Source organism: Sparus aurata, chromosome 16, assembly GCF_900880675.1.
Source record: "Sparus aurata chromosome 16, fSpaAur1.1, whole genome shotgun sequence".
NCBI classification, from domain to species: domain Eukaryota; kingdom Metazoa; phylum Chordata; class Actinopteri; order Spariformes; family Sparidae; genus Sparus; species Sparus aurata.
Window position 1 is genome coordinate 10,236,479 of NC_044202.1, and position 12,943 is coordinate 10,249,421.

Consider the following 12,943-nt stretch of genomic DNA (forward strand, 5'->3'; position numbering starts at 1 on the left):
GTCTTTTTTCTGTCATTGCATTTGTTGCTGTATGCTGTAGCTTTCAGAATAAAATGTGCTGAGGTCCGCAGTACGATGGGCCACTGTTCTCATCAGTAGTATTCGTGCATGTGTTTCCACATGTGAGCAGGGTGGTGCTCTGCTGTCAGTGGGTGTGTCTCGTCCACATGTATCCTGCCTCCATCTGTCAGCTCTTCCTGTGAGCTGCGGGTTTCTCGTCCACATCGCAGGCTCAAGTGGCCTTCGATAATGGATTAAATAGACAAATGCCAGGAAGGCACTTAGCTATTGATCACGGCAGAGAGCGCTGTGCCCGTTCCCGCTGCAGCCCTGCAGGGGAGCAGTATTTAAGGCCAGCTGATTGACCGACCCCCTGGTCCCACATCCCCGTGATCCTTTCATCCTTCCACTGCTTACCGTCATTCCCTGACTTTGTTGATGTTTTTAGAAGGGCCGCCCTCCTCTCTAAAAGCTAATATTGAAGGGAAAATAATTATTGCACAAACAACATTAGCTCATGCAAGTTTCATTGGATTAAAAGGGATTGTTTTGAGGGTACATCGCTTTTAGGTCTGGCAGACTGTTGCTTACAGTAAGTGCTAAAGCTGTCGATGTGTCTCAGAAATGCATTGCTATTTTGCACACTGCTAATGGTACTGGTGGAAATGCCAACCTTTATAGTGATAATGATGTACCCTTCCATGCCCCTAGAGCAGTAGCGTAGTTGAATATAGTTGATCCGTTATCTGTTTGGGATTTGTACCTCATCTATCAAATGAAACCATCTGAACCATGTGGGATCTTAATTGACTATCCAGTAAACATGTCAATATTAAACAGGCAGATAATTGAATGAAGACTCGGTTACAATGCTGGGAGATACGCTAACAACTCAGAGCTTGTTGTTAACCAGCTGCTGATTAGCTTAGCATCCTTAAGAGCCCACTGGGAATGATGAGGTTCAGTTCTCGACAAAAGAAACAGCCAGAAAGCGTTGTATGGCAAACACTGATTGTAAAGGTTTTAAAAAGTAACTCTACCTTCTTTGACAAAATTCTTTGTCAATGTTGGACACCATGTTTTTACAACAAGCTATGGTAGGAGCAGTAGAAGGATTTATCACTAATTTCTTCAATGGAAGAAGAATGGGCAACATCTTGTGGTAGTGACAATAAAAAACATGTTATCTCAGATTTACTGTGTATTATAAAGAAATGCACATTATTTAATCATGATGACATGAATGTTGTCTTAATTTAAGACCACGAGCAAAAGCCTGTGATATCCCCAATGCAGTCTAAACAGAGAGTTTTGTTCTGTTGCACTCCTACCTTCAAGTCAAGTTGGAGTTGCTGAAAAAGCAAGTCTTTGAACGAGTAGCATTAGCTAGTAAGAGTAAATGATTGGTGAGGACGTTGCTACTCTCCCACTGCTGGAGGTATCCTGGTTGTATTGGCTCTGCTTACCCTCTCAAGAGACAGCTGAGGATAGACGGACTGGACGAAGCAGAAAAAGGGAGGGAAAGAGTGGAAGGGGGGAGGGAGGTGTGTGGGGTCCTTCTCTCCGTCTCCACCTTCTCGCTGTGACGTTGGCCACGCTGCTAGAATTCCATAAAAGTCTTCGACGAAGCAGGAAATGACTTCCAGGGTTTGGCATGTTGTTCCCTGGTCGCTGCCGTCATAGCTGGATTCTCTGCTTTCTGCCTCATCCTCCACCTCCCCCCTCTCTCCCACTGTCAACCCCCCTTTTTTTTCTCTCTCCCTTTTCTCACCCTTCTGTCTCATTCCCCCGTCATCGAAATACATTTTGTGGAAAATATTTTTATTATTTTGTCTCACTTTTTTAAAAAGTTTTGGCAGACACGTCCTAATATTCGACACCATCCACTCCTCCAGCCACGTAGCATGGCTTAATAATCAATAGAAGTACAGTACATATTGTTCGCCTTCTCGTGGTTTCTGATCCACGTTCATGTACGCCGACTCTTAAATGTTCCATAAATAGAACTTAAGCAAACTAATTGGTCTAGTGTGATAGTTCATGCGGTTGTTTCCAGCAAGGGGCCTGCAGATTTTTGGCTGCCGCGCCACCAGCCAGCCGCAGAGAACTTTCCCTGCATGTCGGAGAAAATGTGTGTTTTGTATTTGCGATGACCTACATATTCAGTTTGCAAGCGAGTAAGCGAACGTCATCCCACAATCACTACAGTTTTGCTCGAGCACATTGTGTAGGAAACGCCAGTTATTGTCAAAATTAACAAGAATTGACTTTAACGTTTCCCCCAAGCAACTTTGTTTTCAAGATAATGCTCCAGTGTGTCAGCTGTTTGACTTCTGTGTCCCTTTTTGCGATGCCAAGATGCCGTGTGCTGGAGGTTGTGGTGACCAGAGGGAGATGGCTTTGGTTTGACAATGGGAGCCCAGGTTTCATTAGGAAACAGACGCGATTTAACACAGGATGTCAAACTTCCTCTTGGCTTTTTTTTTTTTTCTACTCGTTCTCCCTTGTGCCTTCCTTGCATTCCCGCCTTCATGCCCTCTCAGTGTCCTCCCACTAAAGGGAAGGATGGGTCTTTAGTCCCCGCAGAGAATGTGATGAAAAGCTGAGATACCATGGTCATATCTGTCCTGATGATGTGAGAGTTGTGTTCACATCTTGACATTGACTATCTCACACCAGGACAGCGGACGATTCCTTTGATGGTTGGCTATAACCACTTTCCTTCTCCTCCTGTCATCTTGCCACGACACACAGTCCAGATATATTGCCTTGCGTAATGGGACTCATTGATTGCGACTCTGGAGCCGTCCTACACGTCAGGCATTACGAAGTGAGAAATGGCCTGGCAAGCCTGTGTGATCATCCTCCTCTCTAATCTCTCTGACAGGAAGTAGTTAGCCTAAGTAGCGGTCCTGCCCAGGCCAGAGCTTTCCTGTTTCAAGATGCTGCAGTGATTGTGCTGCTCTGTACTTGGTGCTCACACACAGGGTTACTGTATGGATTGGAATGACCTCCTATGGTCAGTTCTTGACAGATGCTTTAGTACTATGAAAGATAATTAGATGACATTGTGTCAAGGAAAGAAACTGGCTGTGGTTGTGAGTCTGTCCTATGCTAACAAGGTAATTATTCGCACATTGTGCAAGGAAAAGCTGCGCTGAGCTAAACTTGACTTTGACAGCTGTGAGTTTCGATGTGCTCCACCCGTGATGAAGGGTCATGTCGGAGCAGTTTCAGCTGCTTCAAGCTCCAAAATGTATCTCGATGCGTTTTTTTCTGATAGTTCTGGTCAGTTTACAAATAAAGATTTGACAACACAGTATAATCAATTTGCCAGTTTTCTAGTTCTCTCTCTCTGTCCAATTTCAAAGGACTGCCCTGCTTGTTAAGGATGATTTAATTAGTTATGTTTGGCATCTCAAACATGCAGTGGAACAAACTTTGATGGCTCCTCTGGGAACTCGAAGCATGTTGCTTTTTGTCCCTCTCACCTTCCTGTAGTGGTGGGCAGTGCGGTGGGTCCAATGGAAGGAAATATTGGTGCAGCACATTGTTGTTGTAACACCTGTATGTAAGCGGAGTAAACCGATATGTTTTCGTCTCGGTTCTCAGCCCACATTTCATTCATTTAAAACCCGTCCCCGCCTCTCAGTCTGTCTCTGTACTCCTACATTTACAGAGCAATGGGGCAGGAGAGGTGTTGGTTTCATAACCAAGGGTGAAGGCTTTATGTAGGCAGCTGTGACGGAACACAGAATACAGAATAAAAAGAAACAAAGAAAGCAGGAAATATTTGTAATTAAAAAGCTGTTGCCGGAAAAATCTTTGTTGTTGAAAGAGATTAATGAATCACTCAGTTGATTGTCCAAATTTTAAACCTGAAGTTTTCTGCAGGGTTTTTTATAGAAATGCAACCAGGAGCTGTGGAGCAACTGACTTCCTGTTGACCTCACAGAGGCATCAGTGCGGCGATTCATCACAGTCCTGAGGGGACGTCTGGAAGGATGCATACATGGATAGAAGGACAGATGAATATGGTCTGTCTGCTCCATTGATCTTAGTCCCAGAGTTTCCATGTAATATCATTATTTCACCGGGTCCCTGAACACTTAATTGTATAAAGCTGTGTCAGGGCGGAGCGGAGTACCCCCAGTGTTTTGTTGTGTTTTTGAAAATGACACAAATGGATACAAACTATCTGTCTCTAAGGAGGTTTCCTCTAATAGCCCTCCTGGCCTCTACTAATGCATCAGAGCCAGCAGCACTGTTCCACTCTCCTCTTACTGTAACAAGCTAAATTTCCCGTTAAGATTTCAGCCTCGGTGCTGTCCATTCTCAGATGGTAAGCCGGAGCATTACTTGTGTTCTTTATGCTATAGCAAAGTCCTTTAAGGCAAGTCTTGCCACTCGGCAGCCATCTTGGCAGCAATCTAGGCAGCAATCTGGGCAGTTATTTCTGGCTAATGAGACCAGACCCTTATCTAAATGAATGAGGAGAGAGCCATAACTTCTCTTTAAATGGTCACCAGAACCTTAAAAAACTACCTGTATAGAATTGCCAGTTAAATCTGATAAAACATGCTCACAAAGTTTGGTGACCTGGCCCACGTAAAGGTTTAAAACAGCTTTTTTTGCAGGTTATACTTCTTCTATGCATGTGCGCAGTTTCACGCCACCATCTTCTTTTAATGCCACCAGATGTGAGATGTGTCATACAATGGCCGTCTCTGGCGTCGCGTGGCTTGTCTATTCAAAATACTTTAAGTGGTTTTTCCCTTCTCCTATAACATCTCTAGCTATGGATGGATGTGCACATTTTGGATGCGTGGATGTCGAGGTTTCCCTTATTCAGAAATTCCGACATATTTAGATCTCTGCAGTCAAAATACCTGATGAGAATAATTTCCTCTAAACTCAATGGGAATTAAAGTAAAGGTGGATTAACAGATTCTGGAGAAAGATAGTTGATTGTTAAGTCTCTTTCCCAGATGCACGCCATCAGCTGTCTGCATGAATTGTTTTTAAGCTCACTAGACAACTTTATCCAGGACACTGACATTTTCTTGGAAACCCTGGTTAGTGGTGACAAATCAGGCAGAATCTTATTCTTTAGGTAAATAGAATATTTGGACGAGGCTCGTGTGTCTGTATGTGAAGAAGTAGTGGCAGTACAGCACCACTGAATTGGATCAATCAATATCTGTCACAACGTCCCTTGACACCTTTCAGGTGAGCCGTGACCTTAAAACGTCTCTGTATCACTGACACAGGGCACAACCTCGATGAACCTCTCTGTGTCTTATTTCCGCAACCTTAAAAGCTTTAATTGCAGCATTAAGTGTCCCTTTGTCTAAATGCTTTGTCAGGGTAACGCTTGAATGATTGAAAGGATCCAGACTCTGCAGAATCTGGTTCTAAAGGCTCCGTGTGTTGCATATTTAATGCCTCTGATGAATGGCGTGTTATTGACTACTGGCAGGAAGCTGAGCTGTTCTATAATAACTGACAGAAAATAAGCTCAGCTAACCTCCTTCAACTCGGGTTGTCAGTTGAAAGCACTTGAGTTTTTTAATGGTTTTGGTTAGTGAATACTGAAGGACACAGCTGGAATAGATTTAAATATTAGTCGATGATTTCATTCGAGTCAGGCGAAATGATGTGTACTCACTCTTTGTTGTGTACAGGGTGGAACAGATGCATTGCTAGCATGACTAGGATTTACTTTAATCTTTTGATCATTCATCACAAATCCAGAAACAAGTTTGTCTGCTGTCACCCCTGACATACAGCGATGCTGATTACTTGATGCTGTGTGCATTGTCTTTAGAATCAGCCAAGGCATTGTTGAAATCAGCCTTACGCTTCAATCTTCCACTGTAATCTCGTGTGACTCTCTATCTCATGTCTGCTGTGCAGATATTGTCATCACCTGTCTCTATTGACCTTTTTGTGTACATCTGATGTTGATACCATCTAGCGTGAGTACACATGCAAGTGAGCGCCTAAAGGGCATTTACAGTAGATCTAATTTAAGGACAGTGCCACAGAACAGTTGCTTCCTGCATCTTTGCTTGTCAATACCGACCTTCACCCTGTTTCAGACGTGGAATATATTTAGAAAGAGAAGAGCTTTCATGTTGTAGAGGGGGATAAACTCTGTGTGTGTGTGACAGAGAGAATAAGACTGTGACAGAGAGAATAAGACTGACAAACCTGCAGCTCTTTGTTGTGTATGAAAACAAGTCGTCGCCTCATACCATTGCCCCCGCGGCGTCAGCCAGGAGTCACCAAGGAAACGGCATGACCAGCCTCACCCAGCTGTAATGTTTTTATCAGCTGATGTTTGAAAATGACAAAGCCTCACACTGCATGTTGATCCACGGTTATCACTGATAGGGAACAGCTTGGCTCTGACAGCTCATGAAAAACATTTTCAGAGACACTGAACTGTGCAGATACAATGGAAAAAAAACCTGATTTTCAAGTGTGTCTGCACACAAACCACCTCCATAAGTTATATGCTCGAGATGAGCCTGCATCTTGCTTCAGGCGTCAGCTGACTGTCACTGCTTTGTTTAATATGTTTTTTTCTCTTGGAGCCCCAAAAGCCCAGTATCATATGTAGCGATGCAGTGATTGGTTGATTAATCGATTAGTTAATCGATAGCTGTTTTCAAGTCATGCTAAAATGCAGCGTACTAAAAGAGCTAATGTTAAAATAGAATAGAATTACTTTAATGATCCCAGACTGGGAAATTATTTAAAACGTTAGGCATTTAATAATTTATGGGGATACGCTGTTCCTCTTGGTCTCATTTTGTAGTATATTTAATATCTTTGGATTTTGGACTGATTAGAGGCAATTTGATGATTTCACCTTGGGCTTTAGGAAACTGTGATTGAGAAAAATTGCAGCAGATGAATCAATAATGAAAATAGTTTCTTGTTACAGCCCTAGTGACATTAGGGCAGGACCCCAGTGTGTGCATTTTAGTTGATCAGAAAATCAACTAATGAGTTGGTGTGTATTGTTCGTAATTTGACCTCCACTTATCATCTCTGTGTTCTGTTTCTAATCGAGTGTCTTGAACAGAACTGTCAAGTGTCACATAATGTTTTTCAACAACAAATGCTTACAAAACAGTAAACCTATAAATCTGACAGCCAGGTGTCACTTCAGCTACTGAATTAAAATAGAATAACTGCCAACAAAAACAGACGGTAGAGATTTCAGACGTCTACTTGTTGAAACACACATGGAAGACGTCTGAAATCTGTCTGTTTTTGTAGGCAGTTATTTTATTTTTTCATGCAGGAGATGGAACTGGAAACGCTATTTATGTTTAGTATTTCTGGCCGGTAGAATTTAATTTTGAATTTCCGCTTCCTTCCAGCCCTTGCTTTAGACCCGCTCTGCCTCTTTATTATCGTGCGTCTCCTCCTTGGTCCCCTGCTCATCCTCCTCATCTCTCCTTTCATGCCCTTTCTCTCATTCCTTCTTTCTCATCCACTCCTCTGTTGTCCCGTCCCGTCCCGTCCCCTCCCCCTCGCAGACCGGCCTCCATAAACATTGCTGCCTCCCAATGTAAACACCATGGACACTCTGGGTAGGAGGGGAGGGATGGAGAGAGCAAAGAGGAGGGATGTGAAGGCGAGACAATTCAGTTTCCTGTATATCTAAACGAAAGCCCTTCAAACTTGGTGCATATGTTCCCATTTTGCAACATTTTAGGTAAAATTTCACTATGCCCTTCTTGCTTCTTTTGCTTGATTGTGCTGTAGAGTACGTCGTATGAATCGCTGTCTTTCTAAAACTGTATTTCTCTCTGTGGTATCTGGTGCATAAAGCAGAGGAAGCGGTTTTGGTCAGGACTCGGGAGCTGCCACAGTGAATGAAAATAACTCAGTTTGACAGAATTTATGGATTAATTCAGCTTGTTAAAGCCCACATGCGCACAAACACACGCAGCTAATGTCGTTAATGGATGGATAAGAACACCCTACATTCGACAAACCTGTGCACACACACGCACACACCTTCTATCTCTGTGTCATCTTTCACGTCCTGCAGAGGCCATAAAACATGGTTTTGCCATTTTGTTTCCCCTCCCCTTGTCTTTCAAGCCCTCTTTGTGCGCACATACACACACATATCACTCTGCTGAGGAGCTGTGGGCCCACATTTAATGCACCCAATTACTTAGCCCCCCGCTCCTCTGGCTGCTGCATTACGTCAGGCTTGGCAAGCTGTATTTTTAGCTTGGAGATGCCATTGGCCCTCCCTCTCCGTGGATTGGATTACCACCTTGTTGCTGAAAGAACCCAATGGCCGCCTACCCGAGCTGCCCCTCGTCCAATCACAACACATCGAACCACTGCGCGATGACACAAGCAAGCAGAAGGAAAGACTACGTCCGTTAGGGTTTGGCGTCGGGAGGCGACAAGGAAACAGTGTAGCAGTGGCCACTGAGAGAGCGTTAAGGGGAAAAATGACCTGCCAAAAACGTGAATTCATGCCTCGCCACAGACTGCGCAGTACTCATGCATGCTGAGTATGAGGATGTTTCTATAGAACGTGGTCTGTGGTGACGACCTAAGCGCCAAATGTTAACGCTAGCTGTTCTGCGTTTCTCCCAGACACCAGAAATTACAAGGTTGTATGAGGGGGGAAAAACTGTGAGCAGAGTTATGAAAATACGTTCAGGTCTATTTTCAATTTTCCTCTCCCTGCTCCCTCTCATTATTTCGGCCTTTAATAGCTGCAGTGCACTTAAGGGAGCATTTTCTCTGATGGTAGCAATGAAGTTGTGCTCTGCACAGCTGAGGCATCAGAAGGGAGCGATGACAGCCAGACCCCATGCTGCTAGAGGAAATCGCACAGGGTCCCAGAAAGAAAGCTTGGAATGTTTTCGCTCAAGTACCGAGTGTTCCCCCCCCTGGAGTAAACGGTATAAAACCCAACAGCTTGACAAACAACCCCCCCTCCCAAAATCAATTCACACAGTCCTAGGCCTCCACAATGACATCTGCATTGATATGCTGGTGGTCACTCTTTCTTCTTGAACTTCCCTCACCATCTTAATCACCAGTGTAATCTCTTCCTCATTCCAGTTTGCTTTCCTCACATCACAGCAGTCTCCTTTCCCGGCTCTAAGCAGCGAATCTGTTGTTTCACCTTCTCACCCACTAATCCCGATCATTCAGCTTTCAGACAGGATCAGCAGGAGAGTGTCAACAATGCACAAGGGTGCCCCTATGTAAAGTTAAGGTCAGGGGGAAACAAAGGCGGATCGTGGAAATAGCTACTCGAGGCCACTCGAGGTTTAGGTTACCATGGCACCCAGCTGTTTGACATATGGAGGAGGTAACACAACATTCAAGATCATTCCTCTTCTTTGAAAAAACATATTCCTTTCGGAATGAGCAGAAACTGTGTGCATTAGTCAGTGTCGGATTTTGTCGATCGCCGTGTTGATGTACGTTCTCTCTCCATGTATCAGAAAGTAATTGTAGTCCATTATGGCTCCAGTGTGTCCATTAGTAGCTGTGTCCTTCTGCGTGTAATAAGTAAATGCAATGTTCTGATGTCACATTTAGATGATGTGCTGCCAGCCTTGAACACAAAGAAGATGCATTTATGAATTAACAGCACAATACTGGACTGCCTGTTTTTGTAAACTTTAGGAAAGTCCAGCGTTTCTTCTAGAGCTGCAACGATATGTCGATTAACTGATTTGTTAATCAAACGAAAGTTCATGCTGCCTATGTTTATAATCGGTTGATCATTTGATTCATTTTCACTTCCTTGTCTTTGGGTTTTGAACCATTTTTTTCTATATTACATAGACAAATGGATTATTGATATATCATCTGTTGCTGCCCTACAATGAAATAGTATGGTAGTTAAAGTGAGAGAGAGATGGAGGTGAAGTACCTACTGTATACTATTGTTGTGATCCAACTGTCTGGTTTCTAGTTTTTGGCACATTTATGGCCCGGCCATGACGCTGCTGTAGATGACAACACGTTATTTTTAAATCTGTCTGTACACCTTCAAACACTCTTGCCGCCACAGCCATATGTAAGCGGAAACGGTTCAGATCGACTGCTTTGATTAAAGGATGACTGTGCAAAGTGACGTCTGCTTCTGGACACAGCAAGAGGAGAGGGAGAGAGAGACCTGGAGTGAGACAGAGGACAGGCTGGAGAAGCAATGATGGGGTATGTGGGCGGAGGAAATGAGACACCGCTTTGGGAAGTGCCTTCCTGGACTAATGCCGGAGTAATGACATCACTGCTGAAAACTACAGGCCTATTCATTCGTACTTAACTATCATAGACCTCGAAGGCCTTTCAAGTAACATATGTACAGTACAGGGTACACAATAAGAAGATTGACATTTTTAATACTCTAAAAAGTGAGGAAAGCTAGTCCTTAAGCAGGTCAGAATGAAAAGCAGGCCAGCTAGCTCAACATACTTAGCTATTTTGTGATCATATCCTATTATGGTGATAGACCGATAAGAAGTTGATGCACCGTCTTTGAGCGTATTCCGCCTTTTGCTTTGAAGTGATTCGCAGCTCAAACACAACTTGGCCCATCACAATGCTCCTCACACAGAAACCAGAGCTAAGGTGATCCGCGCAAACAGCTGCTTTGAGTTCCCCTTAAATCCCTGCGGTTTTCACCTTCTCCCTTGAAGTCAGACACACACACCATGAGACCACAAGTCCGTCCCCATTGTGCGTGAGCCCCCGCGGAGCAAAATCCCGGGAGCTATGTGGGGTTTTGGGTGGCTTGCGTCTGCTTTTAGAAGGATCACGGTGCGCCCTCGTAACAAAGAGGGAGGCATGAACCTGATATCCCCACAGTGTCACTCGAACAGCCACGTCTTTCACACACTCGGTCGTCTCCTCCCTCTCACTTTGACTTCACCGCCCCCCGTGCAAACCTTTTCTGTGCCCCCCTCTCACCCCAAATGTGACCCTCTGCCCTGGAGGGGACATATTTGGCTAGCTCAGGTCAGTACAGTGTGATGGATACAGACTGAGAGCTCTAGTTACACTTTCCTTTTGCCAACAATATCTTTGCCTTGCGGTCCACCAATTTATCTATTCAGTCGGGTTATTTTTTTGCATCTTTGCTGTTAATACTAAAACTAATCCTCTCTCCTCTTCTCTGCCCCTCCATAGATGTGAAAAAGGACTGGTCAGACCATGCCTTGTGGTGGGAGAAGAAGAAGACATGGTTGCTGAAAACCCACTGGACGTTGGACAAGTACGGCATCCAAGCCGACGCCAGGCTGCTCTTCACGCCACAGCACAAGCTCCTGCGCCTCCAGCTGCCCAACATGAAGCACATGAAGGTCAAGGTCAACTTCTCGGACCGCGTCTTCAAGGCAGTGTCGGACATCTGCAAAACTTTCAGTAAGTGGAGCGACCGACTCGTGTGCGTGGCAGCGGGGAGAGCAGCGTCACAGTTGCTGAGATGTGGAAAAACAGTCATGAAGCAAATGTGAGATGAGGTGTGACTGATTGGCAAAGAGTTATGGGAGTGAGCGTAGAGTGGTGGTGTAGTGGAACGGAGGGTGCCCACCCTGTGAGAGTATTTTTGGAAATGTTCAGCATCAAACTTGGTTAATCATGTCCTTCCTCTCACTTTGTTTTTATTCCTGGCAATTTGTGGTGTTTATTAAACACACTGAGCTCTGCATACTGGAGTCACGTCTCCTGACTCTGGAGTCGTGTCCTTGGAACCAGGGCTCCATGGGTCTCTCAGTAATGTTTAGTAAACAGAGATTATCAATCCGACTCGGGTTTAGAACTCAGGCATACACCATAGCAAAAGTTCACGTGTGTGTAAATAAAAATCATACTCTTGCTCACGGTCTTGCTTAAATACCATTTTCCCAACTAAAATTGTGTCCAAATCTAAGTGTCCCCCATGGATTTAGTTGTATACAAGGGTCACTCACACTCACTATTGATATCCTCCATCACTGGCACCACCCTGTCCTGTCATGGACATGTCAGAGGTCACACACGGACACAAGGGATCTCTGAACTGTTAACGCCCACTTTTCCTCAGCCCTGGCCCTTAACTCAGTCACTGTCTCCAGTAGGGTTTGCAGGTTTTGGAGAATCCGCCCCCCCCCCCCAATATAAACTTTCCATCAAGGCAGGGTCATAGCACACCTGTTGTGTCTTTGTCACTGGACCGTGTTCAGCCGGCAGCAGGATCAGGGGCTCCAGTAGCCACACTCCTGTTTTTACTGGCTTCTACAGGTAGCACTCAACTTTGTTTTTAATTTGGAAAGAAAGGAGCTCTCAGAAGAAGACGGGGTCGGCAGAGCAGTTCTATGAAATTGATAAGAACAAGTTTTACTTAATGTAAATATACAAAGGGGGCTGTTTTTGAAAGCAGAGGCAGGGAAATGGAGGAGTAGAAGGCCTGTGGTCCTTCTCTTCTCACAGCCAGGCCTTGTTAGGAATGTGTCTGCTACTTCTGTAATAAATCTATTTCAGCTTCTCAGAAATTCAGGACAAATTGCTTTTGGCTGACATTGCGCGTGCCAAGATGTTGCAAGACGTTGTACGGTGGCTGTAAAGGGTCCTTTCAGAATGACATGCCTGTGTTTATGTATCACTCTGCATTATTGTCTGCAAAAAGCAGAACTTATGATAAGGACCAGTTACAAGTTTCTTAACTTTAACTGATTTAGCTGACCTACAGCTGGTCCGGCCTGGAAGCGTTCCATTTTTTTGTTAACTGGGCAACTTTGAGTTTTACAATTTCCCGTGCATATTTTCTGCTGACTCTCTGTCAGCTGCTCGGCATTGGGAATCAGAGGGACAGAATAAGAAGAGGCCCGTCCAACTGGCCTTCGCCCGAGACAGCAGACAGGGAGGGACAGATCCTGGAAGATGGAAACAGAGAGAGAAA

The 12,943-nt window shown here is 44.5% G+C and overlaps 1 protein-coding gene across 4 annotated transcripts in view; it reads left to right on the forward strand.

Moving 5' to 3' along the window:
• fermt2 (FERM domain containing kindlin 2) overlaps positions 1-12,943 on the forward strand; it is a 43,028-nt gene that overhangs the window by 4,964 nt on the left and 25,121 nt on the right. For all 4 annotated transcript variants that reach the window (XM_030391363.1, XM_030391364.1, XM_030391365.1 and 1 more), the window contains exon 3: positions 11,194-11,427. In XM_030391363.1, coding sequence (XP_030247223.1) covers positions 11,194-11,427 — 234 coding nt within the window. The remainder of the gene's footprint in view (positions 1-11,193; positions 11,428-12,943) is intronic.